General features: G+C 41.5%; 1 protein-coding gene across 7 annotated transcripts in view; it reads left to right on the forward strand.

The window, feature by feature from the left end:
* ANKS1B (ankyrin repeat and sterile alpha motif domain containing 1B) overlaps nt 1-22,515 on the forward strand; it is a 736,839-nt gene that overhangs the window by 477,307 nt on the left and 237,017 nt on the right. For all 7 annotated transcript variants that reach the window (XM_043545507.1, XM_043545504.1, XM_043545515.1 and 4 more), the window contains one exon: nt 8,481-8,633. In XM_043545507.1, coding sequence (XP_043401442.1) covers nt 8,481-8,633 — 153 coding nt within the window. The remainder of the gene's footprint in view (nt 1-8,480; nt 8,634-22,515) is intronic.

Raw genomic sequence — 22,515 nt, forward strand, 5'->3', positions numbered from 1 at the left:
GGCCTTGGCGGCCTGCCCGCCACCCACCATGAAGTGCCAAGTGCGCCAGTTCCTGGGACTTGCCAGCTACTATCAGCGTTTTATTCCCCGATTCGCATCCATCACAGACCCCTTGACCGGGCTTTGACCAAAGACAGCCCCCGGCATGTGGTTTGGACCCTGGAGTGTGAAGATGCCTTTTAGACACTCAAAGAGAGTCTCTGCCGTGAACCTGTCCTATATAGCCCAGACTTTGACCGGGAGTTCATCCTCCGGACAGGTAGGACTTGGAGGTAGGACTTGGGGCCGTCCTGTCCCAGGGGATCAATGGAGAAGAATACCCGGTCTTGTATTTTAGCTGGAAGTTGTTTCCACGGGAGAAGAACTACCGGTTGTAGAGAAGGAGGGTCTTGCAGTGAAATGGCCTTGTGACGCCCTTTGTTACTACCTTCCTTGGGGACCCCTTCACATTGGTCACCAACCACGCCTCGCTCCAGTGGCTGGCCAAAATGAAAAATAATAATGCAAGAATAATGCACTGGTACCTGGCGCTACAGCCCTATGCTTTTACTGTTCACCATAGGGCAGGTAAGGACTACGCGAATGCGGACTTTCTGTCCTGCCTGGGAGGTCTGGAAGAGTCTGGCACCGACAGGCAGGAGCCAGACTTGAGGGGAGGATATAACGAGGTGGTGTGGTCCCCCGCCATCCCGGAGAGGGACAAGCCCTTCCAGACACAAAACTGGGCGGGGCCAGAGAGCTCCAAGCCCGCCTTCAGAGGGTCAGGCACAGGACAGGAAGTAGAAAAGCATGGAGCCAGAGCTCACTTGGAGTGCAGCCACTGGAGAGACCAGATGCCTCCGGCCTAGCTCCCAGCTGGGAGACCCCAGCAACCTGCAGTGGACCCAAAGACTGGCCCGCCCGACCAATGCCTGACGCTGACCAGAGCCCAGAGGAGCTGTCAAGCCTACCCCTCACCAATTATCCTGAGGACCCCATGGTGTTTGACCCCCCGGAGGACACCATCCTGACCCAGGTACCTCTAGAGGGGGAGTTCTGAAGTACCGGAGGGCAGCCGACCCTAGTCTGGCTGCAGCACTGCCAGTGCCAATGTCAATGTGTTGCGGCCAGGATCCCCACTTATGCAGCAGCAGGCCTTCTGCCGCTGCTAGGGCCCTGGGCTGGGATGCAGTGGAGTGGGTGGACCTGCGTCCCCCCTGCCACCCACAAGTTGGGTGGCAGTCTCCCCTAACTCCCTGGCCCTTTGGAGCCAAAAGCCTGGGCTTGTTGTTAACCTGGCTGAGCTCAGCCCCTGCCTAAGGGCCAGAGCCTTAGACTCATTGCTGCCCTGCCCTGACCCAGGGCCTGGGCTTGGTAATTGTAGAACTGTTGCTCAGTGCAGCCTGAGGACCTGAGCCACTAGCCACTGCCCACTGGCACTCACCGCCCTTGATTGAGCACATTGTTTTGTCTTGTCGCTCCTGGAACTGGACTGATTCCATTACAGCAACCGTGAGGACATAACGAGGCGGTGTGGTCCCCCGCCACCCTGAAGAGGGACGAGCCGGGCTAAGCCCCTCTACAGTCCCCCACAAAGGTATGGACTTTTTAATCTCCCACCCACAACCAAATTCATTGGTGGCGGATGCCGTAAATCAGAAGGGGAAACAGCCCCAATTTAAGAACACACCTCAAGACAAAGACGTCATGAGATTAGATCTTTTGGGCTGAAAAGTATACTCGTCAGTGACACTCCAGTTCTGCACGGTGAACTATACCGCCCTATTGGCGAAGTATGACCACAACTACCACCAAAACCCAACGAGTTCCTACCAAATATTTCGGAGGAAAAGAAGGAGCAGTTCCTTCCAAGCCATCATGATGGAGGGACAACTAGTAGCCTGAACAGCACTACAAGTTTTCCTTGATACAGCAGACACACCACTCCGTACAATAGCTACTTCCGTAGTCATGAGGAGAGCCTCCCGGCTGCAAGCCTCCTGGCTGCAAGCCTCAGGAATCCCACGGGAACTGCAAACCAAAGTAGAGGATCTCCCGTTGGACAGGGAGAAATTATTTTAATCAAAAACAGATGATGTCCTGCACTCAATGAAGGACTCCTCTGCCACACTCCATACTTTGGGTATATATACACCCCCAAATAGTTGCAGATGATTCCAACAGTATAATAGGAATCATGACAACCTGAACCAATGATTGGTTGAGGGTCGACCTCCCACGACTTCCAGAGCAAATTATATCGAATACCCAAACTTTGGGCCTCCGACTTCAACCATTTTACCTAGCATGGGCATCCATCACCACAGACAGTTGGGTGCTGGAAATAATATCAAGATATACTATCCTTTTTAACCTCCATCCCCCCTACCCATACCACTTCCTCATCCCTCTTCAGGGTTCCTTCTCACGAGCATCTTCTGAGACAAGAAATAAACCCTCTTGTACAGCTAGGTGCCATAGAACAGGTTCCAACAGAGCACAGAGGGAAAGGGTTCTACTCCCACTACTTTCTAACACAAAAGAAAAACGGAGGATGGAGACCTATCTTAGATCTCAGGAAACTCAACAAATTTGTTCATACCCACAAATTCAAAATGGTCACACTGACGTCAATAATCCCAGCACTGGAAGACTGGTTTTCAGCCCTTAACCTACAACCTGGCTCCAGGGCAGCTTCCCCAGAACCTGGGGACACTGGGTGCCCTGGTCGGGCACCAGCCTCCAGGTGGACTGCCTCAGAATCAGAGCTCTCAGAGCTTCCGCGGTCCCAAGCTCTGGGGAAACCTGCCAGTCCCTGTTTTATGATCTAAGACAACAATCTCACATTCATCGTATAAAGTTTTGTATCCAGCACGTGCAACAAAGAGCCAGAGAACAGAGTGACAGACACCCACGCCCCCGAAGTGTGCCTAGTTTTGCCTGTTCCTCCAGGAAAGTGCAACAAAATAAGATCAAGATCATGATGTGCTAGATGTCTGCCAAGTATTTGAAGTGACAGCATTGTATATTTCGGTGAACACTACTCCAGCTTTCAAAAGCAAACTAAATTTTTTCTACTGCCTTGAATTCAAATTACATTTCAAATAAACTGTAAAGAAATACAATTGGTTCAGGCAAGATTTTAAGTTCAGCACTCTCTACTTTTGAAATTACGTTGTCATTCACTTAAAACTTAAGCTCAAAAGCATTATGCTCCTGTCATACTTGTTTTGTTCCCTTAAAGTAAAAATGTGTATAGCAGAGGAAAGTAGGAGACTAGCTGCCAGCACTCACTGTATTAAAGTTTCAAACATATCATAAATTCTGTGCAAAATATAAGGCCTTCTAAACCTCCTAAATCTTCTTTAAAATTTACTACTGTAATATATGACTAAGTTAGCAATAGTTACACTTTTGTTCAGCGATGTGATACTTATAATATTATTGCACATTGATGCTATTCTGTAGTTCATTCTTCTGGCATATGCAGTTTGATCCAGTACTTATGGCTGTCGATTCATTGTAGTTAACTCAGATGATTAACTAAAAAAATTAATCAAGATTAATTGCAGTTTTAATCGCACTTTTAAACAATAGAATACCAATTGAAATTTATTAAATATTTTGGATGTTTTTCCTACATTTTCATATATATTGTATTCTGTGTTGTAACTGAAATCAAAGTTTATATTATTTTTTATTATAAATATTTGTACTGTAAAAATTATAAACAAAAGAAATAGTATTTTTAAATTCACATCATGCAAGTCCTGCAGTGCAATCTCTTTGTCGTGAAAGTGCAACTTACAGATGTAGAATTTTTTTTGTTACATAACTGCACTCAAAAACAAACCAATGTAAAACTTCAGAGCCTACAAGTCCACTCAGTCCTACTTTTTCTTCAGCCAATCGCTAAACCAACAAGTTTGCTTACATTTACAGGAGATAATGTTGCCCCCTTCTTATTTACAATGTCACCAGAAAGTGAGAACAGGCATTTGCATGGCACATTTGTAGCTGACATTGCAAGGTATTTACGTGCCAGATATGCTAAACATTCACATGCCCCTTCATGCTTCACCCACCATTCCAGAGGACATGCTTCCATGCTGATGACGCTTATTAAAAAAGATACATTAATTAAATTTGTGATTGAACTCCTTGGGGGAGAATTGTATGTCCCCTGCTCTGTTTTACCAGCATTCTGCCATATATTTCATGTAGAGCAATTTCGGAGGATGTACCAATGTGAGATTTCTAAAGATAGCTGCATCACTTGATCCAAACTTTAAGAATCTGTAGTGCCTTCCAAAATCTGAGAGGCATGAGATGTGGAGCATGCTCTCAGAAGTCTTAAAAGAGCAACACTCTGATGCAGAAACTACAGAACCCAAACCACCAAAAAAGAAAGCTGCTTTGCATTGTTATTGAGCAGAACCTGTGTCATAAATATAAAGGGAAGGGTAAACCCCTTTAAAATCCCTCCTGGCCAGAGGAAAAATCCTCTCACCTGTAAAGGGTTAAGAAGCTAAAGATAACCTCGCTGGCACCTGACCAAAATGACCAATGAGAAGACAAGATACTTTCAAGAGCTGGGAGGAGGGAGAGAAACAAAGGGTCTGTGTCTGTCTGTATGCTGCTTTTGCCAGGGATAGAACAGGAATGGAGTCTTAGAACTTTTAGTAAGTAATCTAACTAGGTATGTGTTCGATTATGATTTCTTTAAATGGCTGAGAAAAGAACTGTGCTGAATAGAATGACTATTCCTGTCTGTGTACCTTTTTTGTAACTTAAGGTTTTGCCTAGAGAAATTCTCTATGTTTTGAATCTAATTACCCTGTCAGGTATCTACCATCCTGATTTTACAGAGGTGATTCCTTTACTTCTATTAAAAGTCTTCTTGTAAGAAAACTGAATGCTTTTTCATTGTTCTAAGATCCAAGGGTTTGGGTCTGTGGTCACCTATGCAAATTGATGAGGATTTTTACCAAACCTTCCCCAGGAAGTGGGATGCAAGGGTTGGGAGGATTTTGGGGGGAAAGACGTGTCCAAACTACGTTTCCCAGTAAACCCAGTTAAAGTTTGGTGGTGGCAGTGGATCCAGGGGCAAAGGATAAAATTAATTTGTACCTTGGGAAAGTTTTAACCTAAGCTGGTGAAAGTAAGCTTAGGAGGTTTTCATGCAGGTCCCCACATCTGTACCCTAGAGTTCAGAGTGGGGGAGGAACCTTGACAACCTGTCATCAGCATGGATGTGAGTCCCCTGGAATTGTGGTTGAAGAATGAAGGGACATATGAATCTTTAGCGCATATGGCACATAAATATCTTGTGACGCCAGCTACAACAGTGCCATGAGAATGCCTGTTCTCACTTTCAGGTGACACTGTAAACAAGAAGCGTGCAGCATTATGCACATGTAAACAAACTTGTTTGTCTGAGCGATTGGCTGAACAAGAAGTAGGACTTGAGTGGACTTGCAGGCGCTAAAATTTTACATTGTTTTATTTTTGAATGCAGTTATTTTTTGTACATAATTCTATATTTGTAAGTTCGACTTTCATTATAAAAAGATTGCACTACAGTACTTGTGTCAAGGCTGAATCCCCACTCTGTCACTCCGAGTGCAGAAGGTGGGGGCCCGCAAGGATTCTAAAAATTAATACTAGCCACTCCAAGCTTGTATTAAACTCCCAAGGTTACAGCTTTTCTCTGACCTGGGCTTGGTAAACACTGCCACCATCCAAATGCAAAAAAAAACAAAAAAAAACTCTTGGACCCAGGAAGGAGCACTTGGGAATTCCTCCCTGGTGGGGTACCCTCAAGCCCTTTCACCACCACCCCCCGGGGAAGAGCTGAGAAAGAAAACAAAGGAAATTAGCTGTTGCCACCAGCTAATGAAACAGCATATGCACAAACCTCTTAGGACACCAAAAATCCAATCCTGTTCTTAAAAAGGGTAAATTTTATTAAAAACAAAAAGGAAGAAAATACATCTGGAACTTAGGCTTTTGCTAGATTTTAAAAGAGCAATTCTAAAATAGCTTTCTTGGGGGTTAGTTTAAAGGTTACAAGCAAACAAAAGCATCTGGGGTTAGCACAGAGGAGTCCAGAAGCCTTAAAAAAATAAACAGAAATAAATCTAATCGCGTCTTCCTAAACATTCTTAATTTACTTACATATTTGGGTTGTTAAAAGTAGTTCTAGATATGATCTGATGGTTTTCATATCTGGTTCAAACTTTACACAGCATTCCTGCTTATAGCATTGCTGCACCATGTCTCCTTCTCCAGAGAACAACAGACAAAGGGCAAGTTCCTTTCCCAATTTTAAAAAGTTCTACCTTCCCATTGACTCTTTTGGTCAGGTGCCCACTTCCTTTTCTTTACCTGGGGGACTTTTAACCCTTTACAGGTAAAGCAAGCAGAGAACAGCTACCAAGAGGGATTTTACAGCTAACTGGCTGGGTGGCTGTCCATCAAAGGAAGCTACTCCTCTCCTCACCCCCCTCCCCCGCCCACCACACACACTTCATTTATCACAACTTGTATTCGGTGAATTGAAATATACTATTTCTTTTGTTTTTTTACAGTGCAAATATTTGTAATAAAAAATAAATATAAAGTGAGCACTGTACACTTTGTATTCTGTGTTGAAATTGAAATCAATATATTTGAAAATGTAGAAAACATCCGAAAATATGTAAATAAATGGTATTCCATTATTGTTTAACAGTGCGTTTAATCGCGATTAATTTTTTTAATCACTTGACAGCCCTACCAGTACTATTATATATTGCTTTATATATTCATATGAATGGTATGTCATCAACAGCTGAACATGCAGAGGTTTTACAATTTTATTCTTTCAAATTTTATCATTAATAGCTAACTTGAAAATCTTCACTTGTGTCATTGAGGGCAATTCAGAAAGAGAAGTCACAGGTCTTTACTTATTTGTAGCTGAGCAGAATTTAGAAAAGTAAAATCAAAATCCTAATACTTCTATGTTTTTTCATATTGTACTAATCATTAAAGGAATATTCATAGGATCATAACACTGGAAGGGACCTTGAGAGGTCATCTAGTCCAGTCCTCTGCCCTCAAGGCAGGACTAAGTATTAACTAGACTATCCCTGCCAAGTGTTTGTCTAACCTGCTCTTAAAAATCTCGAATGATGGGGATTCCACAACTTTCCTAGGCAATTTATTCCAGTGCTTTACTACCCTGAGAGTTAGGAAGTTTTTCCTAATGTCCAACCTAAACCTCCCTTGCTTCAGTTTAAGCCCATTGCTTATTGTTCTATCCTCAGAGGTTACGGAGAACAATTCTTCTCCCTCCTCCTTGTAACAATCTTTTATGTACATGAAAACTGTTATTGTGTCCCCTCTCAGTCTTCTCTTCTCCAGACTAAACAAACCCAATTTTTTCAATCTTCCCTTATAGGTCATGTTTTCTAGACCTTTAATCATTTTTCTTGCTCTTCTCTAGACTTTCTCCAGTTTGTCCACATCTTTACTGAAATGTGGCACCCAGAACTGGACACAATACTCCAGTTGAGGCCTAATCAGCAGAAGTAGAATGGAAGATTCACTTCTCGTGTCTTGCTTACAACACTCCTGCTAATACATCCCAGAATTATGTTTGCTTTTTTTGCAACAGTGTTACACCGTTGACTCATATTTAGCTTGTGATCCGCTATGTCCCCCAGATCCCTTTCTGCAGTACTCCTTTCTAGGCAGTCATTTCCCATTTTGTATGTGCAACTGATTCTTCCTTCCTAAGTGGAGTACTTTGCATTTGTCCCTATTGAATTTCATCCTATTTACTTCAGACCATTTCTCCAGTTTGTCCGGATCATTTTGAATTTTAATCCTTTCCCTCCAAAGCACTTGCAATCCTTCCCAACTTGCTATCGTCTGCAAATTTTTTGAGTGTATCTCTATGCCATTATCTAAGTCATTGATGAAGATATTGAACAGAACTGGACCTGGAACTGATCCCTGTAGGACCCCAGTCAATATGCCCTTACAGCTTTACAGTGAACTACTCTCATTTATCACCTTCTTATCTTCTAGGTGCAAACTGATTGCTTAATTATTTACTCCATTATCTTTCTGGGTACTGAAGTTAAACTGACTGGTCTGTAATTCCCTGGTTGTTCTTATTTCCCTTTTTATAGATTGGCACTATATTTGCCCTTTTCCAGTCCTCTGGACTCTCTCCCATCTTCCATTACTTTTCAAAGATAATCACTAATGGCTCAGACCAGTCAGCTCCTGGAGTATTCTAGGATGTATTTCATCAGGCCCTGGTGACTTGAAGACATCTAACTTGTCTAAGTAATTTTTAACTTATTCTTTCCCTACTTAAGCCTCTGATTCTACCTACCTATTGGTCAAATGAAGATAACTCTGACCCAAAGAACTTAACACATTTTATTGTTGTCATAAAAGGTGCTTAATAATATTTCTAGTAATACTTAGTCATTTGTATATTTCAGATGAAGCAGATTGGTAATGATGGCTACAACCCCACCTCTGTGGCAGAGTGGCTGGACTCCATTGAACTGGGTGACTATACCAAATCCTTTCTCATTAATGGCTATACATCGATGGACCTTGTGAAAAAAATCTGGGAGAGCGAATTAGTTAATGTAAGTTGATCTATTTGTAGAATTAAAAGCAATTCTGCTACGAACATACTTTTAAATACCCTTCGATGTGTCCCATTATAAATCAGAGATAATACGAAAAGAAATAGCAATATAAATTGATATTCTTATACTGTTCCTATCTCTTATTTATTGTTAAAGATTACAGCAGGGGTTCTCAAACTGGGGGTCGGGACCCCTCAGGGGATCATGAGGTTATTATGGGGGGATCATGAGCCGTCAGCCTCCATCCCCAAACCACGCTTCGCCTCCAGCATTTATAATAGTGTTAAATATAAAAAAAGGTGCTTTAAATTTATAAGGGTGGTCGCACTCAGAGGTTTGCTGTGTGAAAAGGGTCACCAATGCAAAAATTTGAGAACCACTGCATTACAGCTTATATACCTCCAATTTTCATTTACATTTACTTCTCTTAGTCATGTAACTAAATTAGTATGATATGTCTTTGGCTTCAGGGAGACTAACAACTCTTTTAAAGTACATTTTTCCCAAAAGTATATGAAAACAAAGGTGATAACTATAAAACATATTGTCTCCAGTTTGACTGAGAAGAGTATAGCAACAATACTTGCAATAAGGTTGCTTATAATTTTATTTTTTCATATACTCCGGCTAAATGAAGCATAGCTAAAACAACTCTTGAATGTACTCAAGAAACTATGTTTAAGGAACAAAATATTTTAACTCTTCACTTCTGATTGTAACTTGTTTTCTTATCTCTCAGTTAAGATAGATTTGGTGATGCACAAATACCTGGAAGTAACTGTAAAGTTGTTATATATTGGCCGAGGACCAAGTCCAATTTTGCACTGTTATAATAACTAACTTGACAGCACATTATCATATATAACTTCCACAGAGGCTAAGGTATCTGCAACCGAATTGTTGTCTATTTGTAAAAGATGGATGCTACAACTGCTCCAAGTATCCATACAGACAGCTGAACTGGCCTGTAGGGGGTTCCCTGGATGGCAAAGACCACTTATGTCACTTGCTTTCTGCCCTCCCCACAGAAAGAGAGGTACTCCTCTCCCTGGTGAAGAGGGCATTGCCATAGTGCTTCTATGCCCCATAACCCCTGACTGCCAGAACAGTCCCTTGAGGACCATAGGCAGCCAGGCATAAGTTAGAGTAGCTGCTCTAACTTATGCTGGGGAAAACTCAATGAACCCCAGGGTTGCGGAAAGGGAGGGCATAAAGATGGTATAAAGCCATCTTCCACTATCCCCTGAGCCGCACAGAGCACAGCTCAGATGCAGCCCAGAACAGGGACTTGAAAAAAGAGAATTCATAAATTGAAGGATAAAATTATTATGTGATACAATTTCTTCTCCTCACAATGGTTCCATGAAAATCCCATTACACGCATTTATTAACATGAAAATGGATTGATGTAAGGACCAATTTCTCCCCAGATGTTCTACACATGCATAATGCCCGTTGAATTCAATGGGTATTGTATGAACATACCTGAAGACAGTTTAGAGGCTGATGTCCAGATCCTAGCTCTAAATGTGACCTTTTTTTAAAGTATAACTGTGAAGACTGAGGCAGAGTCAGTGAAATAAAATCTGAAAAACTTTAGGTTCAGAAGTTTACACAGACAAATCACCAGCACTGAGCTGAACAAGGTAATAGGTGGAGAACTTTGTTTCACAGGGCTCCCATACTACCTATTCTAAAATAATTATGCACTCTGAACACTTTGCCAAAATCAATTGGCAACAAATTACCCTGTAGCTCCCCCCAGTGGCTCTTTAAACCTCATTAAAGGCTTCTGGCCTGACTCTGATCTCACTTAGACTAATGTAAATGAGGAGTAACTACACTGAAGTCGGTAGAGTTGCACTACTGTAAAACTGGTGTACGTCAAATCAGAATAGGACCCTACAATTGTTAAAGATTAACCTTATATCTCCTTTGAGAATTGTCCCTGCTCATTCCCACTTTGGCAGACACCATCCTTGATGCCATCAGCTCTAGAATTATTTGAAAAGCAATAACTCTTGTAGCTACCCACCTCTTACCCACCAAACTGAACACTGCAGATTAAGTTATACAAGATTTCTTACCCTAACAGTTCTCTGGTCCTAACCTTCTGCCATAAGCAGCAGAGGCTCAGAAGTGTCATCTCCGTCTATTCAATGTATATTTTACTAATTTCTTTTCTCTTTTGTTCTTTTCTTGTTAATTATTGTAGGTTAGCCTATTAACAACTGTATAAAAATATAATTCAGTTAGCAAACTTGTAATTTAGGTAAGTATCTACTGTTGTGTGCAGTTGTCATTTCCGATCTTTTCTCTCAGAAATCAACACAAATATTGGGTTTCAGGCATTGTGCATCCTGCTAAAAAAAGATGTTCATCTCAGACCAACATGTCTGCTGTTTGAATTGCTTCTAAGAAAGTTCCACCACAAGCAGTTGTTTAGTATATACTGGCTTCACCTTGGGCCATACAAACCAGGAATTTATAATAAAAATTTTCTTAATGAAAGAAACTGTAAAAGCAGAATCCTATAATTCTGGAACTATAGCTTCTGTTTTAATAAGTCAAAGCCCAAGTACTTGAAAGAGAGCAAAGAATCAGATCTGAAGCTCTAAAATCAATTCAAAATATTCTCAGTTGTGCTGTCCTCAATTGTGAAGTTCCAGAAGCATGATATCAAGAAGAAGCACTTCATTGAGCCCAGCACAAATATCCAATAACAAATATATTAGAGACTGCAGATCTGAGCACCACTTAATGTTGTCTCCAAGTGTATCCAGTGGAGTCTTTGAATCTGAACCCCTCCTTGGCTCTGTGTAAAGTATCTTTGAGTTCTCACTTAGTGCTTCATTCCTTTAAGTCTATGGGAACCCTTGGTGCTTTCTGAGAGGTGAACATTCTTCATCCTACTCTTCTATTTCAGACCTCTGTATCAACATCTGTTTCTAAACCCGAGGCTCAAATTCATGAGTCTTTAGGTTCTGCCTCTGTTCCATAACAATAATATTAAGTGTATGATATGAGTCTGAGATCAGTAGCCTCATCTGTTATCTTATGTCGCTCATGATTGTATTCCTCAACTTCCACGTGAGGTACTGGCCAAGTACTTGCTTCTTTGAGTGACTGCACACATCCATTCCACTGTAGGTGTGTGCACGCCTTATGCACGGTTGGAGATTTTTCACTCAGCAATACCCATCAGAGCAGCCCTCTGCTGCGTTGTGCCACTGCACACAAGTACAAAGGGCAGAGCCACCCCGATCACCCTCTCAGTTCCCTCCTACCACCAGTGATGGTTGTTGGAGCCGCTATCCTTGCATTTGCAATTGTTACCCTATTTAGTATACATAGTACCTGTAGTGTTAATTTTAGTGTAATTTAGAGTCTTTGTACATAGTATAGATATAGTATAGATATAAGAGTAAATTTAGATAAGTATTTAGTAGTGTGAAGTCACCAGTTCCCATCTGAGTATCAGCACTGGACTCACGCCTTATGTAAGTCTTCAGAATATTTGGTGAAAGCCCCGAGTGGAGGCAAGGACATGGAGTCACTCAAAGAAGAGAAACTCCAAGGCACAGTCTTTAAGCCAAGAGGAGTTGCTGACTTCAGAGCCTAGGAAACTTCCACTGAAACCAATTCCTGAAGTGCTGACAGAACATTACCACAGAGCCAAGAGCCCTTTCTAGAGCTGTCTACTCCCAAGGCTTTTGAGGCAGCTCAAGAATTATCGAACCTGTTGATACTGGTCGCCCCAGCTACTTAGCACGCCCACCTGGTATTGGCATCTGGCATACACACCTCAGTGGTTCTGGCTCCAGCCCCAATGCACCATTCAGTACAGGAGGCTGCTAAAACAGCAATGATCTTGCCAGTACTTCATTTTCATACTCAGAACTGCTCTCCCCTGTACTGACAAAGTCAGATCCCCCTTGGTCTGAGGGAGTGGACTTCTCACCAAATTCTGAGGTCAGCTCTTATGTGTCTCACCCCAGATATGTTCAGCAGCCCCAGTGGGGTGCCTGCCCACTGTGGTACCAGCCACAGCCTCAGCATTCCAAGGACCAAGGGCCCATACCTAACTGTCCACCCTCCATATCAATGGCCCTTTTGGAACCTGGGGCTTCCCTCCACAGTCTAGAGCATCTCTGCTCCCCTCTTGTCTTACTCCATCGGCTAGGTGTCAGGAGTATCTACAACAGGGTTACTATCTGCCCACCCCCATTACCAGCAACAGTACTGTGCATACGGAATTGCATCTTCTGGATTCTCCTGTGGATGACTCAGAGAAGGCTTGGCCTCAACTTAGCTTTCTTTTCTTCATCTCCTGACAAGGTGGTAATAACAGAGTTTGCTTCTCTCTCTCCTGCTCGTGACAATTACAGAGCCCATCAGAGCTTGTTTAGGAGGATGGCTGCAACTCAGGATATCCAACCAGGAGAGATGCAGAAAAAGTCACACGGGTTAATTGACATTTTAGCCTGGGCAGGACCCTCTAGGATAGCTCTCTCTATTAATGAGGCTATCCTGAAGCCTGACAGGGCATTATGGCAGACCTCATCTTCTACGCCTCTTATTGCAAAAAAGGGTGGAGAGAAGATTTAATGTCCCTTCATAGCGGTTTGAACATTTTTTATACCCATCTCCTCCTTTCTACCTAGTAGTCTCAGCTGCTAATGAAAAAGAGAGACAGTGACACCAGGTCTCAATGCCAAAAGGGAAAAGAGCAAAGAAGCTGGACCTCTTTGGAAGGAAGCTTATTCCATATGAGATTTATAGCTTAGAATCGTGAACCATCATGTTCTGCTGGGTCAGTATGATTTTAGCCGGTGGGATGGGTTCCTGAAATTTAAGGACAGGCTTCTGGACAAGGCAAAGCAAGAGTTCAGTGCTATGATGGAGGAGGGCAAGCTAGTTGCCAGAACAGCCTTACAGGCAAGTCTAGATGAGGCAGATGCTATGGCTTGAGTTATGACTTCCTCATCACTATATGGCATTCCTCTCAGTGGCAGTCATCAAATCTTCCCCAGAGGTGCGACAAACCATCACACACTTCCCATTTGAAGGCTCCTTGCTTTCTGAAAAGACTAACGAGAGGCTACGTAGTCTTAAGGATTCAAGAACAATCCTTAAGTTTCTGATGAATTATACACCAGCAACAACAAAAAAAGCTGTTCTGCCCTAGCACTCCCAACAGTTTCCACTTTTCATGCCTCATACCCAGACCTGTCCAGAAAGAGGGGCAAAAGTTACAAGAGGGTCCTCCATCTCTTCTGTAGCTGCCAGTTCATCTAAAGACAGGTTTCAGAGTAGCAGCTGTGTTAGTCTGTATCCGTAAAAAGAAAAGGAGTACTTGTGGCACCTAAGAGACTAACAAATTTATTAGAGCATAAGCTTTCGTGAGCTACAGCTCACTTCATCGGATGCATTCAGTGGAAAATATAGTGGGGAGATTTTATATACACAGAGAACATGAAACTGTACAGACTGTAGCAAGAGTGATCAGGAAAGGTGAGCTATTACCAGCAGGAGAGCAGGGTGGCGGCGGGGTTGGACCTTTTATAGTAATAATCAAGATGGGCCATTTCCAGCAGTTGACAAGAACAGTAGGGGGGGAAATAAACAAGGGGAAATAGTTTTACTTTGTGTAATGACACATCCACTCCCAGTCTTTATTCAAGCCTAAGTTAATTGTATCCAGTTTGCATATTAATTCCAATTCAGCAGTCTCTCATTGGAGTCTGTTTTTGAAGTTCTTTTGTTGAAGAATTCCCACTTTTAGGTCTGTAATCGAGTGACCAAAGAGATTGAAGTGTTCTCCGACTGGTTTTTGAATGTTATAATTCTTGACATCTGATTTGCTTCCATTTATTCTTTTACATAGAGACTGTCCAGTTTGGCCAATGTACATTGCAGAGGGGCATTGCTGGCACATGATGGTGTATATCACATTGGTAGATGTGCAGGTGAACGAGCCTCTGATAGTGTGGCTGATGTGATTAGGCCCTATGATGGTGTCCCCGGAATAGATATGTGGACACAGTTGGCAACGGGCTTTGTTGCAAGGATAGGTTCCTGGTTTAGTGTTTTTGTTGTGTGGTGTATGGTTGCTGGTGAGTATTTGCTTCAGGCTGGGGGTCTGTCTGTAAGCGAGGACTGGCCTGTCTCCCAAGATCTGTGAGAGTGATGGGTCATCCTTCAGTATAGGTTGTAGATCCTTGATGATGCGACAAACTCATCCTCTTGACAAACATTTTTACCCATTGGTTGAGAGCAGTCTGCCACTCCCCAGAGTACCATCTTTCTCCACCCCAATATTTTCCAATCACCTGTCCCACTTTCTAAGTGCTTGGTCCCACATTACATCACTGGGACATACCCTACAATTTGTTTCTATCCCTCCTTCTCACCACCCTTTCCTATCCCTTTTCAGGAACACACTCACAAGAATGTACTACTTCAGGACTCTAGTCTTTTCTCCTTGTGAGGGCCATAGAAGAAATTCCCATCTTGCTCAGGGGGAAGGGATTTTATTCCTGATATTTCCTAATCCTGAAAGCAAAGTAAGGGGTTATCAGGCCTATTTTAGATGTAAAACACATAAATGAGTTCCTTAAGAAAATAAAATTTCAGATAGTCACTCTAGCTTCTATTACCCCATCTCTAGATCCTTTAGATCTTTAGACAATTTAGACCTTGTCTAGATCAAAGGTTTGTGGGAGACTCCCCACATGGATTTATTTGCAACAAACAAAAATGTCAACTTTTGTTTTTTTCCTGGGCAGGCCACAGCCCTCCTCCTATCCTGGTCGAAGAGTCTGCTGTCTGCCTTCCCTCCAATTCCACTCCTACCCAAGGTCTTGGCCAAAGTCAAACATGATCATGCTCACTTTATACTAATAGCCCCAGTGTGGCCCCATCAGCATTAGTTCTCGACTCTGTTAGCCCTATCTGTCAGACCTCCACTGTCACTCCCATGAGATGTAGATGTGATCTCCCAGGACCCCAGCCACCTCCTTCATCCCAACCTGGAGTTTCTTCACCTGACATCATGGATTCTTTATGGCTGAAACCCTTGGAAGGAGGTTGCTCTAAGGGAGTGCAGGAAGTTCTTCTACACAGTAGAGAGCCTTCAACTAGAACTACTTGATAAATGGAAAAGATTCTCCATTTGGTTCACACAGAAAGGCATTTCACCAGCTAGAGCGCCTATTCATTGTATATTGGATTGTCTCGTTTTTGAAAAGAAGGTTAGCGGTTAATTCCATCAGAGTCCAGATGGCAGCTATTTCAGCTTTTTACCCTCCCATGGATAACTGATTGCTTTTTTCAACCCCTATGACCATCAGATTTCTGAAGGGTTTGGACAGATTATATCCACAGGTTCACAGTCTGATCTCCCCGTGGAACTTAAATTTAGTTCTAGTGAAGTTGAAGGGCCCCCCTTTTGAGCCACTAGCAGCCTGTTCTTTGTTACACTTTTCTATGAAGGTGGCTTTCTTGGCTGCAATTACCTTAGCCAGGAGAGTAGGGAAATTGTGAGCCTAAGTATCAGAACCTTATATGATCTTCTTTAGAGAAGATTTTTTTCTACTTCACCCAAAGTTCCCAACTAAAGTGGATTCCAGTTTTCACATTAACCAAGCATGTATATTTGCCAACTCCCTTTTCAAAGCCTCATTCGAGTAAAAGTAAAGAAAAACTTCATACTCTAGATGTTAGAAGAACTTTAACTTTTTACCTGGATCAGACTAGGCCATTTAGGTCTTCATCACAGCTATTCACTGAGGGTTTGGACAGAATAAAGGGCCATCCAGTATCCATCAGAAGGATCTCTTCCTGGATTTCCAGATGTATTCATCTTGCTACTGACTGGCTGGTATTGCACCACCAGGTAGATTGTTGGCTAATTTGACCGGGTTGTAGGCAGCTTCCATGGCCTTTCTGGCTCATGTGTTCATCTTGGATAGTTGTAAGGCAGCAACCTACTCATTGATCAATATGTTTGCCTCTCACTAGGCCATCTCTTATCAGTCTAGAGATGATGCTAGATTTAGACAGGTGATACTACAGTCCCTGTTCACGTGGACTCCGAAGCAGCCTCCAGTTCAAAGTACTTGTGAGTCACCTATGGAGGAACGGACATGTGCAATCATTCAAAGACGAAGAAACAGTTACTAACCTTTTTCTGGAATTGTTCATTTTGAAATGTGTTGCACATGTCCATTCCACATCGTTCCCTCCTTCCTCTATCGGAGTCTTTCTGGTAAGAAGGAACTGAGAAAGGTCAGTGATAGCTCCATGCTTTATATCTGCATGCAGTGGAGCGAGACAGCAGAGGACACCCATGCTGCCCTGACGGGTACTGCTGAGGGCAAAAATCTCCAATAACTGTGCCTGAAGCATGCACACACCTACAGTGGAATGGACATGTGCACCACAGCTCAAAGAACAACAGGTACAGAAAAAGGTCAGTAACTATTTCTGTCCATTTGAAGGGACAGACTTATTCAGCACTAAGACAAATGATTTTTTTTTTTTTTTGCAAAGCAGAAGTAGGTTAGAACTGTCAGACCTCTGAATTTTACTGTCTTGCTACAGAGCAGCTCTTATTCTGGTTCCAACATTAGTTCTAGCAATCCCAGAGCAATTGTCATTTGGGTTACTAACCCAACAAAATGGATATTCTAAGAAAGCCTAAAGAGGAGGGCAGTTTGAGTCTCTGTCTGCAACAGAGGCCAACCCATTTAGCTACTCTAGTTCCTCACTCCATCTTGCTGGCACAAAGCAACTATTTTGATATGCAACTTAACAGCTATGACCTAATGCCTGCTATGGTGTCTGTTATTCTTTCCTTAACCTTTTCAAAATTCTCTCTCATTCCCTTGCACCATGGAGTAGAATTACTTCAAATAGTTTAATCTTTGAAATCACAGGGAAAAAAACACGATTCACTTCTTCATGCTGGCTTCCAACTTCCTTCCCTATCCTCTTTTCCAGGGACCCTGACTCTGTGAGTTAGACTCTGTTAGATTCACTTCTCCTACATTGGGATCAAAGATTTATGACAGCCTCCCAATTCTCCTCTATTGTGAATTTCTGGGGATGCTGAGATAGGACAGAGCTCACGTTGTTTTAACAGCCCTGACCTCGGCTTGTCAGACGTAGCCCTGAAAATGGAGTTTCCAGTGTTTGTGCTCTTATCTTTCAGATTTCCTAGTCCATGAGCAAAGTGAAATTCTATATCCAGATTTAGGTTCACTTTATCTAGCTTGGGTGAATGTTTAGACCTTTTCTAGAACTCAGTCTGGCTTTCTGAAAAAGGTTAAGTACATTCTTCTGAAATTGCCTAATTTGTCTAAAATGATGACCTATGCTTTCAAGTGGAAATGCTTTTCCATGTAGATTAATAACAAAATGTTCCTTGCTCTTGCTCAGTGTCTTTTAATCCAAACTACTGATTCTCCCTGAAGAAATCTTGTTCATCTTTCATCTAGATTCGTTTATCTAGCAGCCACAGCAGCAGTATTCCTAGACTACAAGAATCTTCTGCTTCCATACATTCTAAGTGATTTCCTATATGGATGATTCATCTTTATCTTTATCGTACATAATCATTTAGCTTCAAGTGTTCTTAAATTTAATTCTTACCAGACTTGTATCTCCATAGTTTGAGCCTATGGGGAGTGTTCTTCATACCGTCTCTCCCAAATTGCATTTTTGGTTTAAATTATTTCCACGAGGTGGGTAAGAGAAATTCAGGCACTTATGTCAGATTGATCTTTCACAGACATCAGCAAGGAAGAGATGGTGTTACTTTAAGGATGAATTTAGGGTGATAATATATTTTTACAATTTCTCTTGAATTCATCTACTAATTTCCCACTCTTTTTCCCAGAATCACAAAGCTTGCCTGGGAAAGCCAGACTGCACAAACGAGGTTTTAAGAGCTGTAGGCTACCATTTGAAAAATGTGAACAAGAACAAATCTTTTAAAAAACCAGCTATTTGTTGTTTTTGAAGCGAACTCAAGGAAGGAAGTAATATCTTTTCAAATATTTTCAATAGGGATCACAATCTGCAGAGATTTTCAAAATGAATCTTGCTCTGTGCCCAGATTTGCTATGACCGGGTAGGTGTCCCACTAAGCAGTGTCAGTCTACTCCTGTAGAGCAAAGGCAGGTTCCACAGCTTGACTGAAAAATGCAAACCATATACAGCTAAATTTTGTACAGCTGCTATATGGTTATTCAGCTTTGCTCTCTCTATTCTGGGCCTAGATGAGATGCTATTTTCCTCTTTTTTTTTTTTCTTTTTTTTTTTCTTTTTTTTTTTTCTTTTTTTTTTGTGTGGAGAGTATTCCATCAATCTCCCTTCAATTAAGAACATGAGTTCTTCTATGGCTATTTTTACTGCTTAATCTCCCAAGAGTGCCATCTTCAGAGGCAATTCTGGAAGGAAAATGAAAGGTTTTTTTACCAGTTACTTACCAGCAACAGGCATTCTCAGACAATATTACCTCCTGTGCTATATTTCAAAATAGTTAAAAGGAACTGAGACTCTTTGGAGGCACAGCCCTTTAGACTCTCTCAGGACATTCATTTCTGACTGCAAAGGTTGCAATTGCTTTTCAAATGATTGCAGGACTTACGGTGCTGAGAAATGCTTCCAAGATTGTGGGACTTGTGTAAGTAATAGTATCTGGGAACTCAAGTTATTGGTAAGAAACTTTCCTGTTAAAAATGATGGGAGTTTGATGAAAAATTTTTTTCTTTCAGATAACTTAAGAGCTCAGAGAATTCTGTCTGCTTTTATGTGGAACTCCTTCCAGATGTTTAGGAGTTTTTCTCTAGTTTCTGTAGGTTTCAGGCAACAGCATGTGCGTCGTCAGAACAGAGTCAAATTAGCTGAAGTTGGGCTCTGTGAATATGGACTTATAACAAATATATGTAGTTAAAAGTTAATAGATATCAGAGCTAGTTTAGTGACAGTATTTTAAATTTAGGCAGATAACTTTAGGAGAGGCAGCCATTTTGATGTCCTTGGTTGGGAGTTCTGCTCTGATTCAAATTTTGCATTGTGATCATATGGATACATACATTTTGCTTGTTAAGAAGGTTTGGTTCTCTACGAACATTTTACACATTTGGGGCCTGATTGAAAGCCCACTAAAATCAATAGGAATCTTTCCACTTACTTCACTAGCATTTCAATCAGGCCTTTCCTGAAGGGCTGTGGTGGCTATGGACATGACATACTACTGTTAGTGATGTTTTTTTTCTAGAAGTCATGCTTTTAGCATACAGTCACAGTACTTGTCCCACAGGGCTTTTACTCAATGGAATGTACCAATTTCACACTCCAGTAAATAACAGTGGAAGAAAGTGCAGAAGGCTCAGCGAAACCCATTCACACTCACCCCTGCACAGGGGTCAACCACAGTCTTTGTATTCCCAGGGTGCAATGTCCAGGATAATTTAGAATAGGTGATAGTGCTTGATTCTGCAAAAGAGGTGAGATGCATGCGAGGCCATAGACTGACCCCTTTATATACCAAGCACAATTTAGACACAATGCCTTCAGATGCTGCTGCTTTGTGGGGTTGGGTGGGTTGTATTACATGATCACACGCTACGGCTTAAATGTCATAAAAGAGTCCTTATGGTCTAGAACTTATTTTCGCTTCATCTTATTAAGTTGCCTCTTTGAATCCAGGATACCCACAACTACATTAGATTAATACTTAAACCCATCAAAACAAGGTATGTAGATCTGAAACGCATATTTCTTCTTCCACTTTTCTCCCAACCTGCTTGTTTTTGAAAATATGAAAAGCTCTTGCAGAATACCCTACAAAGCGTTTTTTAAAAGATTTCCATTCACACTTTATTTTTAGATGGTATTTGTTTCTTCCAATCTCTTCCTATCTCTGCTTGAATGCCGCTGCACTAGTAATGTATGGGGCAGAGCCAGCATAGTAGCATTGAAGGAAATGAGACTGGGTCCAGCAGAGGTTAGACCGAGAAGTGACATTTCCCATCTCTCACTCACACACTTCTGGCTCTGACCCTCCCTACCAGCAGGTTCCTTCTCATTCAAATCCCGGACTATTGCTGCCTCCTCCCCCAAGTATCTCTTTGATTTAGAAGGAGATAATATAAATACAACCACTTTTCAGCCGTTAACAGTTTCCCCTGTTTTAAATAGTAGAGCCTAATTCAGATTGTAATGAATGCTTTGCAATTTTTTCCAGTAGTAAGAATTTCAAAAGACACTTTATTTATTTTGCACTCCTATAATTTAAAGGAAGTCTATCAAAGGCCCAGAATGTAACCTAACTATTTTCAGTACTTTACAATTGTGATTTGTGATCTTGAAAAGTCTGCAAACAAGTCATTTTGTTCAGCTGTTCCAGTGTAGTATGTATATTGGACTCTTGGTTGCACCCAGCTGTGCTAGATCTTCAAAGATTATAGCCAATGTGAAATGACTGAACCTGTCTATTCTTCTGTGCAGATGTATATGATAGTTATATTAGGAACCAGGTATTTCTTGCCTGTCTAGTTATTATGGGAATCTTTAAAGATTTCTAGCAGGCAGCATGAGTTACTGTTCTTTCAGCTACTAGTTATGTAGTCTATATATAGAGGTGATTAGCATATGTAAGAAATTCCTTTTGGTTGCATTTTGAGATGTTTATATATAAATAACCCGAAATACATACATCCACATGTGGGTATATATGTAAATAACCTCGAGTCTGAAACAAAGAATTCATGTATATGATTGATTTGGAGAAATGTATAGGGGGAAAAGCTTCAAAATTCATTCAAATACATGCTCCCAGCTTGTCTGTTTGCAAACACCTGCTATATAGTATAAATAATAGGACCACATACCTATAGTTAGGCAGTTTTTTGTGGATATTTGACAATAGGATGGTTACTCATACACATAAAACATCACATTTTCATAACACTGCAAAGGAATTGAATGACTTTTCTTGGCATGTTTTTTTTCTTGGTGAGTCTAAGCTGTGTGTATGAATTTGCTCTATATCTCCTGGGAGTAATAAAATTCTATTGCATATATTAAATTAATTTGGTGCAAGCTGGTGCAACTGTAAATCCAAATGACAACTAGTTCTTTTTGAAATAGTGTTAGTAATATGTTGTGTTCAATAAGCAAATTGTATGAAAACTATGTATACTGTAATTTGTTTCCCCATCCCTCATTTGGTTATGTGTTCAACATGTCCAGGATATGTACTGAGATCCTCAAAGATCTTTGTATTGTACTGGGTTGTTTTTTAGTTTGGGGTTGTTGTTTTTTGTGGGGGGAGGGGCTCTGTTGTGCAAGGATGGAAGTGGTCAGCTACTGTAGTCATATAGGTCAATTTCTTCTATTGGATCTTGCCTTTGGTCATGGAAAAGGATTCCTTCTAGAATCCTTTTCTTCCCACTTTGAATAATGGTAATGGCCTTATCAGTCACTGAGTCCTTGAACATCTATGGTTGTTGCTGGTTTTTCAAAAGCTATTGTTATGCTTTGAATATTGCTGTCTTCTGCCAGATGTCCTACTGGAAGTTAACAATACTTGATATCCTGCAGTCATGTGTCTAATGTGGCAACAAGTTACTTCACTACCTTTGGATTCTCTGCTGAGGTTATGCTTGTTTTATGAACATCCTGCACTGACAGTATCTCCTGCGAATTGTGATTGCCTCACCTGTTGTCTGGCCTGATGCACAAACTGTTTATCCTGCTGTTGATGGTAATACAAAACACCTTCTAAATATATCAGCAACTTCAGCCTATGCTGTTTCTAAGTGAAAGTTAGGATACTGGAAAAATTGCCAGGGCTTGCACAAGTTTT

The sequence above is a fragment of the Chelonia mydas genome, chromosome 1 (genome assembly GCF_015237465.2).
Source record: "Chelonia mydas isolate rCheMyd1 chromosome 1, rCheMyd1.pri.v2, whole genome shotgun sequence".
Classification (NCBI taxonomy): Eukaryota; Metazoa; Chordata; order Testudines; family Cheloniidae; genus Chelonia; species Chelonia mydas.